The 18,073-nt window shown below is 39.2% G+C and overlaps 1 protein-coding gene across 1 annotated transcript in view; it reads right to left on the bottom strand.

Moving 5' to 3' along the window:
* Positions 1 to 942: 942 nt before the first annotated feature.
* The window catches only part of RGS9 (regulator of G protein signaling 9), a 112,862-nt gene continuing 95,731 nt past the window's right edge, over positions 943 to 18,073 (bottom strand). Inside the window, exons 15-17 of the mRNA XM_021000908.2 lie at positions 14,505 to 14,643; positions 8,933 to 9,018; positions 943 to 4,784 (exon numbers count right to left, since the gene is read on the bottom strand). Of these exons, the coding sequence (XP_020856567.1) occupies positions 4,613 to 4,784; positions 8,933 to 9,018; positions 14,505 to 14,643 (397 nt within the window). The 3' untranslated portion in view covers positions 943 to 4,612. The remainder of the gene's footprint in view (positions 4,785 to 8,932; positions 9,019 to 14,504; positions 14,644 to 18,073) is intronic.

Consider the following 18,073-nt stretch of genomic DNA (forward strand, 5'->3'; position numbering starts at 1 on the left):
TGGTCTTCAGATCACATCACTCCTGCCTGAACCAACTTGAAATGCTGAACAACTGTTCCTAGGAGGGAAACTTTGAGAGAATGAGGAAGGCACTCTGGATCACCCCAACCCCTCCCAACAGCCACTTGGACTTCAGGAAGATTTCATTCTTTGTGGCCTTTGGCTTTCTGGCTATAAAGAACATACAGCCCAACAACATAGTGGGATTCTATCTCACTCTGCGGCAATGATTGTTCATATCATAATACAGTAAGGAGAACAAACCAGAGCTAGGATTACTGTGTGTAACAGTGTTAGCCAAGCCAGGACCAGTGCTTCAGGCCAACAGGTGTCTGAAGGTATAAATTTCACTTCAGCAGGTCCCTCCTTACAGGTAAATACAGCGAAAGATCTTTAATTAGCAAGGCCTATAGGGGATTGTCTCTCTTGAGCTTAAGGGAAAGTGTCCCCTGTTAAAAAAGCAAATACCTGAAAAAGGGTTACATACACTTTAATCTCTTATTAGATAACACTTTTGCACAGTTCAGACCAAGGTTTTCTGAAAAAAGAGAAAAGAAGCTCTTAGGGCAGAAAAGACCAGGGCCCCTCTCTCGAGGGCTTTGCCTGAGATTTAGAAAGTTCAAAAATATAATACACCCTGCTCCTCCTTAGAAACAGCTGAGTTTAATACCTACTGAGCAATCCCTAATTAGTCAAACTAGGAAGCTAACAGAATCCCTCACCCCACTTAATAATGTGAGTCTCTGAACCACTGTGGCAAGTCACCCTCCCCAACTGAATAAGGCTCTTTTCCCACCCCTACCCCATTATTTTGTATTTATTTATGTATTACATCTCCCCACCCACCTCCAGGACAGGAACTATTTCCTTTTCATTTCTGTATACCGCAGGAGATATTTAATGTATTGTTTGTTGAATTAAATTGAATCAAAATATTCTTAATTACCTCTTATTCCAACATCGTGATTTATTAGAGCTTGTTGTCCAGGGCAACAAAATTGATAGTTACAGCTCTGCCTTAGGGGGAAGGAGGGTACATAGGAGATGGGGATGGGGAGAGGAGGGAGAAAGTGGTATAAATGGTGCAAAGGTATAAAAGAAAGTTCAATTGCATTGAAATTTAGAGTTAGAACAACACTGCCTTTTAATTTGACTTCTAATATGAATTCATATTTGTCCTATCAGGCACTAGGCTGAAGTTTACCTGTGTATGAGCCAGTGGAAGAAAAAAAAAGATTTGAGAAGGAAATTAAACCAAAGATGATTAAAGTAGATTATTTTCTGACTTGAGAAAGCAGACTTTTTTAGAGTCTTAAAACTAGTTTAGAAACAAGTCTAAAAGGACCTCAATTTGTCAATAATTCATTTGCCAATACAGGTTACTATATATATATGAAAGTAGAAAAAATGCTTTTCTCACTCCCCTCTCCTCACCAAATCTAAAATTCTTATCTTCTTTCCTCTTCATCCCTTGATTAGAAGTTGAATAATCCTCCCCCTTCTTTCTTTCTCTCTCTCTCTCTCTCTCTCTCTCTCTCTCTCTCTCTCTCTCTCTCTCTCTCTCTCTCTCTCTCTCTCTCTCTCTCTCTCTCTCTCTCTCTCTCTCTCTCACACACACACACACACACACACACACACACACACACACACTCACACATACTCAATCACTTACCCCTCCCAGGATGACTATAGGACGTTTAATGAAAGAAATAATCACTCCTTTCCACCTCTCCCTTTCATTCATTTCAGTTGTGTATGACTCTTTGTCGCCCCATTTGGGGTTTTCTTGCAAAGATACTTCAGTAATTTGCCATTTCCTTCTCCAGCTTATTTTACAGATGAGGAATTGAGGCAAATAGGGTTAAGTGACTCATCCAGGGTCACACAGCTAGTGTCTGAGGCCAGATTTGAACTCAGGTCTTTCTGACTCTAGGCCAGATGTACTATCCACTGTAACCACCTAGCTGCCCACCCTTTCCATTTACCTGACCTCAGCTGTCTCTCCCTCTGGACAATTGGTTATTAGCCCAGTTAGCTATGAGCTGTAACTAAGTAAATTTCCTATTTCCTCTTCTGCCAGAGTAACTGGTGATGCTTAGCTTTGAGCTCAATTCAATTTTATGTTATGGGACCGATTTCCTTCACTTTACACCAAGACTCTCTCTCCAGCAGCATGAAGAAACAAGACAGTGGTATAAAAAAACATGCATGGCAATAAAAACAGCAGGATGGAAGGATAGGAAACAGTCAGTGATATAAACCAGAAAAGGGCTTTGTTTCTTGGCTGAGCTGAATTTTATTGTACAAGAGATGCAAAGAAGAGTGAGCATGATACAGAGAAGGTGAGATGATGTTAGAAGACAACAATGATTAGACACAAATCCACATGGAAGGCAAAGCATATGAGTAGCTTAAGAATGCTTCGTTCAGTTTCCTCAGACAGAACTTTGCTTAGAAAGTTGAACCCATCTTTGGAGCAACCTAGGACCTAGGTTCCAATTCTGTCCAGCTGCCAGGACTGCAATGCAAGTGGACTCCCCACTTAAGTCCCTAACCCCCCTTACCTCAGAATCCCCCAGTAAATAAGCAACGAGATGTGGAAGTTACAGCCTCAAATGAAGCTGATCCCTACTAATGAGTTTTTCTTTCTCCTACCTGTGGCTCTTATTTGAGCACCTCTCCTGCAGCCCCCCTTTCCTAAACCACAAATGACCCATAGCACCAATGGCCACACACATATAAAAAGGTTGACCCCCATCCTCAACTCTTTAATTTGCCTTCTTAGTGTCCTTATAGAAATGATTAGCTCACCCTTAACATTAGCCTTCTAGTCATAAAAGTTGGGCTTCCCTCCTTTCTCACCTAACAATTAGCATATGCACTGAAGCTACAGCAGAGAAAAATCCAGAAGGATCAAATCATAGTTGAGCCTGAAAAGATCAAATAGAATTACCTACATCCTGGTTTGGCTAATGCTATTGGGATTATCAATAACTCTAATTAGAGGATCCATTCCATCAGCCTACTTTTTTCATGTTGTCCATCCCCCAAATATTCAGCAGAGCCATAGTGACACAGCCCTGCCCAGTGCCAATTAGCAAGAAGCCTTTAAAGATGTTCCCTTAGGGGCAGCTTGATGACAGAGTGGATAGAGCACTGGCCCTGGAGTCAGGAGGACCTGAGTTCAAATATGACCTCAGGCACATAATACTCACTAGCTGTGTGCTCTGGGAATGTCAACCCCAATTGCCTCACCAAAAAAAAAAATAAAGTAAAAAAAATAATAAAGATGTTTCCTTAATTGTGCATATTCATTTCATTTTTCACACTTCTGGTTGTTTAGACTAAGTCCCCAGCAGATGTTATTATCCTAGAGGAAGGTCCATCATAAGAATTACTGAAACTCTTATTCTTGGGCAAGAAGGCAAAAATATGCCTTCATTCATTGGCCTAGAAAGTGCTGCTAAATACAAAAAGAATTGGGGGCGGGAGAGGAGTAATTTAATCTTGACAACTGTGGACACGTTATACAAGCTGTTGTGTGTTAGAGACAACCTAACAATAACCCCTTACAGCTGATTTTGACCCTAAGAATGTTTCCAGTAGAATGCAGATTCCTTGAGGGCAATTGTCTTTGTAACCCCAGCATTTAGAATAGTGCCTTGCACTGAGGCAGCTAGGTGTATGGTGGATAGAGTACTAGACCTGGAGTCTAGTTCCTGAGTTCAAATCCAGCCTCAGACACATCCTAGCTATGTGACTCTGGGCAAATCACTTAACCTCTGTTTACCTCAGTTTTCTCAACTATAAAATGAAGATAACAACAGCACCAATTTTGCAGGGTAGTTGTGAGGCTCAAATAAGATAATGTTTGTAAAGTACCTAGCACTGTGCCTGGCACATAACAGGTGCAATATAAATGCCTATCCCCGTCCTCCCTCTCTCCCTTGTGCATGGTAGACCTTTAATAGAAGCTTGTTGAAATGAATTAAAAAGTGTGTGGACAAAGAATGGCTCATCTAGACCTGGAGGGGTTAGACAGCCCTGGGTGAGTGGGACAAAAAAGAAAGCAACTGCTGAACCCCTCAACTACCCCCACCCTTGCCCCTAAACTACTTTAATAATCTCATTCTAGCAGAGCATCAAGTGAAATGATAGGAGGAGTGAGGGACATTTCAGTTTTACTTTTTAACTAATGTTCTTAAGATAGCTAAGCTTGAAAGAAGGGATGATTCCATTTCTATGGTTCTCTAATTGAAATACCACTCAAAGTATCCTAGTTCTCTTACTTCCTACATTCCAGAACTTAACAAAAGCTGTTACATGGTAATTGTGAGTCAGATGTCTCCTCCATTTCCAAGCTTTTCATCCTCTACTTCTTCTACTTTATGAAATAAGGATGGGGAAATTAGCTTTGGTTGCCCTAGTGATACTAGTGGTGGTCCTCAGCCAATGGGAGAGGAAGGACCTGGGAAGGAAGAGAGCCCACTGAGGATGGGAAATGGAATAATGTGTGCCCTGGATTTCAGTTCAGTTACTTTCTTTAGTTTCCCTGCCCCTTTGAAGACCCTTTTCCCCCGCCTCTTCCTCTGCCCTGCCAGGACCTATTAGTTTATTTAGGAGGAATTTCCTTTTTGAGTTGGCTCCTCCGATCCAGTTTGCTCATGACCTGGGTGATGTCCACCGTGTTGGCTGCTTCTCGAGCTTTGGCCTCTTCCTCCAGCTGCCGAAGGATGACAGGGCTTGGGCTGGACCGGAGATGACGCCTCCTGAATGGGAGACTGCTACTGAAAATAAAAGACAATGAGAGAGACAGGGTGCAGAATTATTAGAGTGAGGCATGGAAGAAAGCACACTGATTGCCCAGCAAAGATGCTAAGGAGAGGGGAAAAGACATCTGGATTTGTTCAGCTCATCCTCCTAGTGGCTTCCATTCCAATCATAACTCCTCTGTTTACCACCCAACACAACCACCCTACTTCTACTTCAGGCTGTCAACTAGTTCCATTTGCCTCCTAACTGGTCCTAACCAGCCAATCCCTTCTACAAACTATCCTTCACACAGCTTCCCAAGTGATACTCCTTAGGTGCAGGGCTGACTATGGCATGACACTCCCTGCTTAAGAAACTTTAGGGACTCCCCATTGCCTGCAAACTCCCCCATTTGGCGTTTAAAACCGTTCAGTCTGGCTCTGGTCTATCTTTCCAAGGAAATGACATATTATTGCCTTTCATCTTCCACAAAACTGGCCAAACTGCTATTTCTTATACATAACATCCTTTCTTTCCTTTTTTTTTCTTTCTTCCTTGCTTCCTTCCTTTGTCTCTCTCTTTCTCTCTCTCTGTCTCTCTCTGTCTTTCTGTCTCTCTCACTCTCTTTCTTCCCCTCTCCCCTCCTCTCCTCACATTTGCCTCCTGGAACCTCTGGCTCTGTTCAAGACTTGGTTTAGGGGCAGCTAGGTGGCTCAGTGGATAAGATTCTTGCTCTGGCCTTGGAGTCAGGAGGATGTGAGTTCAAATCTGATCTCAGGCACATGACACTCACTAGCTGTATGACCCTGGGCAAGTCATTTAACCCTGATTGCCTCACCAAAAAACAAAACAACAACAAAAAAAAGGACTTGGTTTAAGTGTCATCTCCTTCAAAAGACCTTTCTTGATTCTCTCCACTATCAGCATCCCTCATCATATCACTATGGACTTATTTTATATATTTCTTGTATTTACTTATCTATGACATTTTATATCCCCCAATAGAATATAAGCTCCCTGAGGGCAAGGACTGTCTCACTTTTTACTGTGTTTCTACAAAACTCATCACAGTGTCTGACATATAATAAACTATGAATAATTTTTGTTAATTGACCAATCAGATAAAGAGGCTTCCCATCCCCAGGGATCCAAGTCTTCTCTGTCTATGTACTCTCCTGTCTATGCCTTTTAGCTTGGTGCTGTGCCCACCCCCCAATTCTGGGTCTGTTTTCTTTTAAAGGCCAAATCCAAGGACTAGCCAGCCATAACTCAGTCAAACATATTCAGATGATAGGACTCAGTTATCTGCCATGTAATAATGAATAATTTTTGTTAATCAACCAATTTTCTTGGAAAACTAAAGGTAGAGAAAGAGGGCTAGACTAGGAGCTGGAGATTAAGTTTGCATCACAGTACTAATTTGATTTCTGACAAATCATTTAACCTTCCAATTTCTTCACCTATAAAAATCAAAATAATATCTTTACTACCTACCTTATAGGGTTGTTGTGAGTAAATCTCTATATAAACCCTAAAACTATGTAAATGTCACCTATTATTGGGAAGTAGATAAAATGTGGATGCCTTAAGTTAGACTTTAGGAAGAATTCTTTACACTGAAGTTATTTGCCAAGCCTCCTTTTTTTATAGTAGTCTTTTTGAAAAGGAATAGTTATGGGTTCCTTTTATCTCGTGATCTGTTAAAAAGGAATAGTTATGGAGTAGGATTAAATGGAAACCTGACAATGTGAACATGTGACATCCTCAGTATGAGTTCAGTCAGCAAAGAGACTTGTTGAAAGGTCGGGGCTATGCCTTTCCCTCTTAGAATCTCATGTTGTATAGTACTCTATGCTGAAAAAATCATGCTAACTCTGCTTTATGTAATAAGCAGTAGTAGGGAGCCTAAACAATTTCCAGCTGGGCTGTGACCTGGGCTTCCCATCTAGAATCTGTCTCCAGAGTCACTGCCAACATGACGAGGAACTCCAGTTCCAAGTCAGAGCTATAACTAGGAATTTTTGCTCTTGGAGTGAGCAGTACACATGAGATGCACACACATAAACAAAAAGTTCCCTCAGCTGAGAAGTAAGGAAAGCACTGCCCTGTGGTAGGGAAATAGAAATCCTGGGATACTGGCTTAAGGTCACTGCTAAAGAAGCTGCCCTAGGAACTAGGGGTGCCAGGCACCTCAGTGCACTGAAGCATTGTAATAAGTGCCCTTGCAATATGGTGCCCCCTAATTTGGCACCCTAGGGAAAAGCCCTGGTCATTCCACTCTCATTACTGCTCTGCACCCTGTGAAGCTTAATTACTTGGCAAAATTCACGCCTTGCCCTCCCATCAGGGAATGGCAGCTAGAGCTCTGATGAAGTACTATACCCAGGCACCCTAGGAATAAATATCCTTTTCTGACTAAATGCCCCCTCATGCTACAGGCAGGCACAAAACTTGAGAGGGAGGAGGAAGAGGAAGAATGAATAGATGAATTGGGAAGAGCTGGAGCTCCCTGCTAAATGCAGTGACAGGTACTGTCACCATCATGTTATGTGCATCTTATGACATTAATATGTCCCCACAGTTTCCCTAACTGAAAGAAAGTAGGTGTGTCTCCCTCTCTCTCTCTTTCAACTTCCTCCTTTCCCACCTTCTCTTTCTCCTTCCCTCTTTCTGTCTTTTTCCTTCCCTCCCTCCTCACACTTTTTTTTTTTGGCTAGGCAATGGGGTTAAGTGATTTGCTCAGGGTTGCACAGCTGTAAATGTTATGTGTCTGAGGCCAAATTTGAACTCAGGTCCTCCTGAATCCAGGACCGGTGCTCTATCCACTACACCACCTACCTGCCCTGTCTCCTCACACTTTCTAACAGCAGCTTCTCAGAACTGTTCTTTCTGTCCCATAAAACTCTAAACTGTACTATACTTGTCTGTGGATTTACTGTAACTCCCAGTAGAATGTAAATTCCTTGAGGGCAAGGATGGTTTCATCTTTGCATCTCTCCTGCCTGGCACATAGTAACCACATAATAAGCATTTGCAGAATTGTATTGAAGAGAGTAGCCAGCACTTACTAAATTCTGATCAATCAGGGCTTTGGAGGTACTTCCCTGATTCTTAGCACTTACTCCTTAATTCTTCCCACCAATCTGATACTGCCCTCCATACAAAAATCATCCAAGACACGAATGGTCATAAAACCAATGTTCTTTGCCAAAGATCTCAACAGCTCCGTCACGCAGGCACCAAGTCATAAGTGATCTGAAGGTACTAAGTCCCTTCCTCCTATTTTATTGGCAGGGTGTGTAAAACTATCAAAGTCCTTTCTCGCTGCCCAAGGAAGAGGCTTTCCTGTCCTATAGATGCTCCTAGCCATAGGAGTCACACAAAGACTTCCTTCTTCCTCTTTTTATTACAGGCCCATTATCCCTAACAATGAAATCAAGTTTGTTTTTGTTTTTGTTTTTGAGACTCCTTTGATGTATGGCTCTGATCTCTTTCCTCCCTCTTTGGATTGCCTGAAGATACAGGCTAGTGGAGAGGTTGTCATGAGATGAACCAATGACCTGTAAATGAAAATGTATTTGCCAGTGTTCAAAAGAATTGTGTTGGCAGGGGTGGGAGAGTTGGTGGCTGTTCCAAAACCCTGAATCTGCTTTGTTTAAAGTAATTCAGCTACTACTTACAATATTAATAAAGCTTTTGGTTTCTACAGTCCCAATTCCAAAGAGTTCAAAATATTTCCCATGTGTTATTAAATAGTTCAAAATATCTCCCATACGTTATTCTAAAGAAGAACTAAAGAATTAGCCAAAGAAGGACATGAAAGAACAATATTGAAAAGTAAAGACCTATTAATTCCTAAGCAATCTGCCAATTGTTAGGAGAAAGAAGGAATATTGATTTAAATCCAATGAGATGCTATTATTCGTGCTATGAAAATTTTGAGGTCAAAATATAACCAAATTCTTCTAAAATAATTTCAGGGAGAGAAACTTACTGGAAGTGGTTGCTCAGGAAAACATTAATGGTAGCATGAGTTACAAAGTATTGGTCTCCTGGAAACCCGCAAATATCTCAGTACCCTATCATTTGATGGAAAGAGATACTCTCTTTTCCTCCTTTGTGCCTTTATACAACAAAAAGTTGGTTGCTTACAACCACCAGTTAGGGCAATTCCACTTGCCTTCTCCTGGATGTCTCCTGAGGTTCAATGGCTTTAGCCAGCATTTCCTTGTAGATTGGAGACTTTAAGTATCGAGCATAAGAATCCTGGTAGGAGTAAAAGGAAAAGAATAATTATGGGAAAGAGTGGGTCAAATCAAAAGGAAAGGGATTGTGATTTTCCAGCTATTGCAAGGCATAAAATAACAAAGCTAAAGAATTGTTCTCTTCCACATATGATGTATAAGTCTAGGTACTACAAACCAGGAGGTAGTCCTCCCTCAAAGAGATTTTGTCACAAGACGGACCCCTACAGATAGTCTTCTCTACATAATGCATCCCCTAGGAAGGAAATTGCTAGAAATGAGCCCTAAACACAGTCTTCTAAGTCTTTTAACAAAAGGTCCTCCTTACCTTTCAGGTTCAGGTTATGGGAGAAAAAACAAGGAACAATTACCAAGTTCCATTTCCGTGAATGTTTCTCAGAGCTTCAGGGAAGATTCAGACCACTGAAGCTTAATGTTCAAGGTCTGAGACTTTATAATAAAACAAATCATAATAACAAATCATAAAGATTTTATAGGATTCTATAAATTAAGAGTGAGAAGGTACATCAGAGGTAACCTAATCTAACTCTCTCTCTCTCTGAGGATAGGGAGGCTAGGTGATTTGACCAAGTTAACATAAATAATAATAAGTAGCAAAGTCAGGATTCTAACCCAAATCCTGTGACTTTCCCACCCTTGCAATATAGATCCTATACTATATTATACAGTACTGCCTTCACAATAAGGATCAAATCTCACACAACAAATTCCAAAGGCCAGTTCACATGATTTATGGAACCGAAATAGGGTTGTGCTAATTACTGCATGATAAACATGAAAGGTATTTGAAAAGTCACATAGGAAGTAAGTATCAGAGACTGGTTCAAATCCCACCTCTAATGCTTACTATCTATGTAATCTTGGGAAATCACTTAACCACTCTGAGCCTCAGTTTCCTTATATGTAAAATGAGGGGGTTGAATTAGATGAAACGTCCCCTAAGGAAACTGAGGCAAACAGCAAGTTAAGTGACTTGCGCAGGGTCATACAGCTAGGAAGTGTCTGAAGCAGGATTCAAACTCAAGTATTCCTGACTGCAAGTCCACCACTTCTTGGCCACCTAGCTGTCTATTGAGAAAGAGCTCAACTGAGACACAGCCATTGGAGAAGGGGGGTGAAGGTAGGCAAGGGATAGCAGGTACCAGGGGAAAGTGGGCCATCTGGTAAACGCTGATTATTCTTATTAATTAGATGCTAAACTCAGTCCATTCTATGTTGCTGAAAGAGTGTAAGTGCTGTCAAGGCTCTAAATTTCAATGCCCTGGAGGCAAAGCCTTAGTTTTTCTTCCTCTGACCATGCTGACATGGGATTTGCCTTAGGAAAAGAGTTGAAAGCGTCTGCACATTAAAAAGATATTTCTTGGTTATACTTTGTGAATCCTTAATTGTAAGCCAAACTGATTCTGGTCACTAATATTGAAGGTATTACTCACTTTAGCCGAAAACTTGTGTGCAGATGGAATTTTTCATGAACCAAATAATATTTTTAATATACTAGAGATAGTTACTATTTAAAGAAATCCTGCAGTAAATCCTCTGTAAGGTGAACCCATTTAAATTTCCCTAATTTTTTTAATGGGATAGGAGAAAAACCAGTCTCATTCAGTGAAAACTTGATTGAATGTTTTAGAGGAATTAAATTTTGTTATTATAGCAAGGGGTTGGATTGGAGCATATTATTATTAGAGCATGTGCAGAGATGGACTTTTGGGGGACATTCCATGAAGTATGCTTGGAACTGAGCCTGTACCTGGGCCATTTCTTATGAAATACTCCCCTTTCTCAGCACAGAATGACTTGGTACTTGGAAATTACTCAGCAATCCTTTATTAGTCCCATGGTCCCCCAATAAGGGGATGAGGAATGGGGAAGAAATTGAAATGGGAAGAAACTGAAATGGGAAGAATTGTGAACTCAGTAGACTTTGAGAGAAGTGACTGTGCCCCCTTTCTCTTTCTCTCTGTCTCTTTCTTCTTCTTCCTCTTCTTCTTCTTCTTCTTCTTCTTCCTCTTCTTCTTCTTCTTCCTCTTCTTCTTCTTCTTCCTCTTCTTCCTCTTCTTCTTCTCCTCCTTCTCTCTCTCTCTCTCTCTCTCTCTCTCTCTCTCTCTCTCTCTCTCTCTCTCTCTCTGTCTCTATCTCTCTGTTTTTTTCTTTTTCTGTTTCCATAACTCTCTGTCAAGCATTTCAGAACTCTTCAAGCTCTCCCTCAGACATCCAGTCTGGGAAAGAGCTATGTTTTTTTCTTTTCCCCACCCTTGCAGCAATGGCAAATGCTTGCAAATAATAGTGAGGAAAGGTACTGATCTGCTCTAGACAAGCCTGAGACTGGACTTTGAACAAAGTCTCTGATTTCCTCTCCTGAGATGGATATTTCTAGCCTTGATGACAATCTCATGAGTTCAAGAGGTCAGAAGCTCCTGGGTCCAGGTGCTGATTACACAGCAAAAGGAGTTTGCTGCTAGTATAGTACTTTTCAGAGAAGATAACCAGTGACAGAATAAACCTTACAGTTGACCAAAAGATATAGACCTTCAGAGGGTTGTATGGACACTGAAGATGCCAGGTCAAAGTGAAATGTCTGTTTAACAGTTTTTTAAAGTGTTTCACATTATTATTATCAATCTCCTTTGGAGAGTATAAAATGTAATGTGTTATTATATCATGTTTAGGTGTCAATATGTTTGTGAGGGTTTTTTTTATATTTTGGGCATTTCTTTTGTGGTAGAGGAAATAAATCTCTGTGCTATACCTGATCGACTTTGTATGTTAAGAATATTTCCAGAAGAGACCAAGTTAATCCTCTCAGGGGAGATCCTAGGCACAAGCCATGCTTATGTTCTATTTAACTAATTTGCACTGGGGATCCAGGGTGTGGGTAAAATGAACAACAAAGTTTGAGAAAAGCCTGATGCCTTCTTTTAGTAAGGGATCACCCCCAGACTGAATCCAGTTCACATGAGCCCAAAGCCAGACCTCCTTAATGGACAGGACTCTGAATCATGGGTTTTACATTATCTTCAAGCAAAATATATGTCATCAGACTAAAATATAAATAGTGCAAATAAGCAAAATGAGATGAGTTAGTAATTTTGCCAGCTACAGCAACCTAAACTGTGTAATATACTAATGATTTTTTTTTAATTTCAGCCTTTAATTTAAAATAATTCATTGCTGAGACGGGAAATTAAATGCATATGGAAGGAATTGATTTCTTGAGTCCTTGACTTGAAGAAGTAACTGATTTTACATCAAGTTCCTCTTGCTTATAACTGAAAATTCATATAAAAAGAAATTTCTTGCTTTATTCACAAGAAAAGAAAAAAATCTGGTGTAGTAGAAAGAGTACTGGAATCAGAATAAAAAAAAAACATGGGATCAAGTGCCAGTTCTATGAACCCCTTCTTAGAATAATGTCTGTTGCCAGTATTCATAATTGAAGGAAAAGTTAAATTTCAGTTAAAGGTTAATGAAAATAAGATGTAATTTTTCTTCACATCCTGAAATCTATCCACAGATCCCTTGGGAGTCTATGAACCCCAGATTAGGAACCCCTGGACTAAATAATCTCTAAAATCATCAATTACAGATTAAGAGATTAAAGGGACCTTCAAGGTTATCTAGCACCTCATTTTGTAATTGAGGAAACTGAGTTAAATCCCTTCTATATGTAAAATTATTCTATACATATGTCTATTTAGCAGTTCTTTCTCTGCATACAGATAGCATCTTTCTTCTTATGTCCTTTACAGTTAATTTGAGTATTCATAATAGTCAAAATAACTTATTCACTCAAAGTCATTATTAAAAAATACTAATTTTCCAAAGGTGGTATAAGGAAAACAATTTATAAACTGCTTTAGAAAATAAGCAATTAATCAAGATCAAGTAAACCACTAAAAGTATCAAATTGAGTGTGGGTGGTCCAAATTAGTGAAATTTTATTTAACTTGTTCAAATTTATGATTATAAGTTCCTCTTTTAATATATAGAATTTTCTTGAAATAAGGTACACCTACTTTTTGGGGGCTGACATTTTATTCATGCTTTTTAATTTTACATTACAGTCATTTCTGGTTAGACTACTACTAAAACCACTGCCATGTTTCCCAAGCCATCTTCCCTTTTAACAAATAAAAATAGTTAAGTCAACTAACTGACTGACATAGGGATGACAACTGACTGCATATGCAATATTCTACATCCATAGTCCTCCACCTCTCTAAGGAAAACAGCAAGGATGCATAGATATACTAGATTATGATATAGTAAGCTTTTGTTTTTCTGGTCTTTGTATGCCCAGTGCCTAACAAGGGGCTGGCAACTATAGAAGGCACTTAAATACTTATTGAGTTGAATTGTACCTTATCAGGCTGAAAGAGTAGTTTCCAAAAGGACATCTCTTTTGGCCCTAAACAGTTTCAATATAGGAGGCCCTAGTTCAGGGGTTGAGGAATTATTTGTATAGTATCTGCCTCAAACAAAATCAGACTGCTAGTCAAGCAAAACTTCCTTTTCTTTTTCAAAATCACTAATTCCCCAGCTTTTTTTAGAAAGGACTGGGGTCCTTTGTAGACACTTTTTTAAAAAAATGTAATATAATAAGCATTTATTAAGCACCAACTACATGCAAGACATATGCTAGACTGTGAAAATACAAAGATTTTTTTTAAAGAACAAATATTTCCCACCCTCAAGGAGCATATCCACTGTGGGGTACAATATAGGATCATAAAATGATAGGTTTGGAATAAGAAGGGAACTTTCAGGTTATCAAGTGACTCCTTCATTTTAAAGATGAGGAAACTGAAGTCCAGGTAAGGTATGAGATTTGCCTAACATCACACACCTGTGTGGCAGAATCAGGACATGAACCCAGATCCTCTGATTCCACATCCAGCACTCTTAACACTACACGACATGGTCCTCACAAGATAAATACTATAAATACAAGACAATTTCATGAGGGAGAGAATACTGACAATTGTAGAGATAAGGAAAGGCTTACCTTCTTTTATTTTGAGGGGTGGCACCTAACTCAGCCTTAAAGGAAACTAAGATGTCTAAGACGTGGAGATGAAGAGGGAATACATTCAAGATATGGAGAACAGCCTGTACAAAGGCATGGAGTCAAGAGATAGAATGTTGAATTCAGGGAATAGCTACCAGGACAATTAACATAAATTATTATTATGAGTGTTTATGTGCTCTTCTTCCATTCCCTCTAAGTCTAAGTTAATTAGGAAGGAAGGAAGGAAGGAAGGAAGAAGGAAGGAAGGAAGGAAGAAAGAAAGAAAGAAAGAAAGAAAGAGAAAGAAAGAAAGAAAGAAAAAGAAAGAAAGAAAGAAAGAAAGAAAGAAAGAAAGAAAGAAAGAAAGAGAAAGAAAGAAAGAAAGAAAGAGAAAGAAAGAAAGAAAGAAAGAAAGAAAGAAAGAAAGAAAGAAAGAAAGAAAGAAAGAAAGAAAGAGAAGGAAGGAAGAACTAACAAACCTTTTTCATGAGCATATAGATGTGAGTTTGAGCAGCATCAAGAACATAGCGATGAGGGTGTTTCAGCCCTTTGACTGTGATGTCCATGGTTTTGCCATCTATATTAATCCACCGCCTTGCTCCTGGAGCCAGAAAAAGCCTAGGGGGGTTAATAGGAAATTATTAACAAGAATTATTAAACCTTCTGAGCCAGAGAGGTTTGGGCCAAGATGGAGCCTTCATCTACTGAATCTGTAGCACCAGACAGAAACAAGACCAAGGAGACCATAATAGGTATCAAGCTTGATCACCACTCTCTTTGCCATACTCTAGATTTCTGTTTAGTGAGGGTCCTAAACAAATCTGAGCTGAACTAGTCTTACAATCACCAAAGCCTAAAAGCTCAGCATAAAATCTCGTGAAACACAGGTCCCGCATCACCATTCTCTTCCCATTACCTGGTTTCCTTCAAAACTTAGCTCAATAACCACATTATCCAGAAAGACTTTCTTGTTCCTCCAAACTGCAAGGGCCTCCCTGCCCTATACACAGACAGACAGACAGACATACACACACACACATATACATATACATATACATATACATATACATATACATATACATATACATATACATATACATATACATATACATATACATATACATATACATATACATATACATATACATATACATATACATATACATATATACATCGTGTGTGATGTATATGGATTACTTAAGCTCATAACAGAATCATAGATTTAGAGCTAGTAGTGGCTTCTATTCACGTTGTCCCTCCATCAGACTATAAGCACCTTTATGGCAGGGACTACTGCTTTTATCTTTGTATCTTCAACATCTAGCACTCTTTCTGATACTAAGCTTAAAAAATGTTTGCTAGTTGGCTGGTTAGAAATTCAGACAGGAAATTCCCACCAATGAAATTCAAAACACATTTCACAAGAGTCTGTTTCCTTTTCCCCAAATGACTTCCCCACCCCTGTTCTAATGACTGTCCCAGAAACATTCTTCTTTTCATGAATCTCCAAACACCTCAGAGTTTGCTTGGACAATAAATTTGTTCATAAACATGGCACCCTCACCCCACTCATCCCCCATTTTTATTTCTCAATAGACCCGCTGTTGGCCCTAACCTAGGACAAAAATAAACTGCCAGATTAATGACCAGAAGAGCTGTGGTTTTCAATTTCCAAATATATTCTTTTAAATTAATGGAGTCTGAATGCAGATCAAAGCATACTTTTAAAAAAACTTTATTTTTCTTACTTTTTTTAGTCTATGTTTTCTTTTATAACATGACATAAGAATATATAAACATATTTTCAATATAATTCTATTGATCCCTTTTGCTTTTATATCAGCCTCCAATATGTCCCTCCCTCAATGTCTCCCAGAGAACCACCCTTTATAACAAAGAATAGAAAAGAGGGGTGGGGAAGAGGGGGAAATAGTCCAACAAAACTAATGAATACATCAAAAAAAAAAGCCTGGTTATATATTTCATACCTGTAGTCCCCCATTTCTGTCAAAAATTAGGGCAAGATAAATTTCTCACAAATTCCTCTTTGGAGGCTTGGACATTTTAATTTTATAGAATTGATCTGTTCTGTGAAATTTGGATTCAGTCAAAGGGCCACACTTGAGGACCTACAGGGCCACAAGTTCCCCACTCCTATTTTAGACTAAGTTCATCCTGAGAGCCCCATCTCTCATCACAGGCACACAGATCCTATTCTAAGGGAGTGCTCTTCAGCAGGACCCTTCCCCCTCCAACTGAAGTGAAATATCTCCCAGTGCCCCAGATTCAATCCTCCTACTGCCTTGCCCATTCTCCTGTTGCAACCCCCCACTTGCCAAGATACTCTAGGGTTCACTATCCCTCTGCTGTTCACTCATGCATTTGGTAGGAGTATGACACCCATCCCTTCTGTCTCTTGCCTTCTCTCTCTCATTCTGTTGGGTTTTCCATTCTAAGCTTCCATCCCACAAAAAAGCATTGAGAGTCGTCTGTCCGAGTTCAGGAGGTTAGTCAATGGCAGTTCAGTTCAGCTCTTGCACTTTCACTTCTATCTCTTTATCTTCTTATATTTTTATTCCTTTGTTTCTTATGCCTCTTGGAGTTCTGGGTTTTTTTTAACCTATTAGATCAATATTTCTCTCTCACTTTAAAAAACCCTCTAAATATGGGATAATTGATTTCACTACTAATTAGTGGATAAGTAATAATTATACTTTATAGTTGTACTTACTTGTTTTTATTATTTTATGTTGTTTGGGATGATGTTTGCAAGTAGAATATTCTCCTCCTATCTGATTTTTTTTAAGGACTGCCTGTCTTTTGTTGAATAACCATCTTTTTTTTCATTGATGATTACACTCACCTTCTCAGGGAATATCATTTTCAGTTGCTTTTTCATTCACTTCTCCAATTTCTCATGGCTACAGAATAATCAAATTTCCTTTCCTTCATATTTTAAAGTCTTTCTCCCAGATGCTGGAAAAGTTTATTGCTTTCATTTAAATTGTTCAATTTAGCCAATTTCGCCTTCCAGTTTGAAGCACAGGTTTTGTGTGTGTGTGTGTGTGTGTGTGTGTGTATAATCCATGGATTCCCTCAACTGATGCATGGTGGTCTACATTTAGAAGTTTTGAGCAGTTTTCTGGTATTATGTCCTGCATTGTGGCATTCAGATTTTTTTTTGGTCATGCTCTTCTTAGAAACCTATGAACCTTAAGTTATCCCTGCATAACTTGATTTCAAGGTCAGTCTCTTTGTCTTATGTGGAATTCATAAATTCTCAATATTATTGCATTTTGTTTTTCTTCTATCACATTTTACTCCATTTAAGTATTTTCATGTTCTAAATCTGTTCATTTATTTTCCCACTTATTTTAAGAGATCTTTCATCATAAATTAAATTTTTTTAAATTCTTCTAATTGAGTATTTGAATTCTGCATGTAGAGATCTAGGTTCTGACCTGTGTTCCTTCCTAATTTCTTCTATGGGTTTCATTTTGTCTTTTTACTGTAGAGTTTCTTCTTGTTGTTCTGTTCTCTCCTTGAAGAACTCAGGAGTTTTTATTTCATAGAACATTTGTTAACTTTCCTTTGTATTCTATTTGTTAAGCTAAGCTTTAAGGCATTTCAGCCTCCTTGAATTGGGGGACATGAGTCTCTCTTGGTCTGGGTCCCTACTCTCAATAGCCTCTTCAGCAACAGGACTGTCCCCAGCACAGCTTCCATCCCCTTTCCATCTTGAGGACAGGGTGCAGTGAGTGGGGCACTACGGAACAAGAGTAAAGTATCTTTATTGGTAGGTGGGCTTTGAAAAATCTTGTTAGTTAATTTATGCTCCTGCCACTTGGAAGTTGATTGGGGAAGGGTACTAAGTGAGTATTTTAAGGATTAGAGTCCTTTGGTGTTGATCCATAATGATGTTGCCACATGGGGTTAGGGTGTCTTCTTTCTCCAGTTGATGTAGTTGTGATTAATCTAATATGGTGCGAAGTTCCTTTTTCTGGCAGAAAACTGGGAAACAATTTTTACAGCCAGTGTCTCTGATAAA

The sequence above is a fragment of the Phascolarctos cinereus genome, unplaced genomic scaffold (genome assembly GCF_003287225.1).
Source record: "Phascolarctos cinereus isolate Bilbo 61053 unplaced genomic scaffold, phaCin_HiC Scaffold_5;HRSCAF=322, whole genome shotgun sequence".
Classification (NCBI taxonomy): domain Eukaryota; kingdom Metazoa; phylum Chordata; class Mammalia; order Diprotodontia; family Phascolarctidae; genus Phascolarctos; species Phascolarctos cinereus.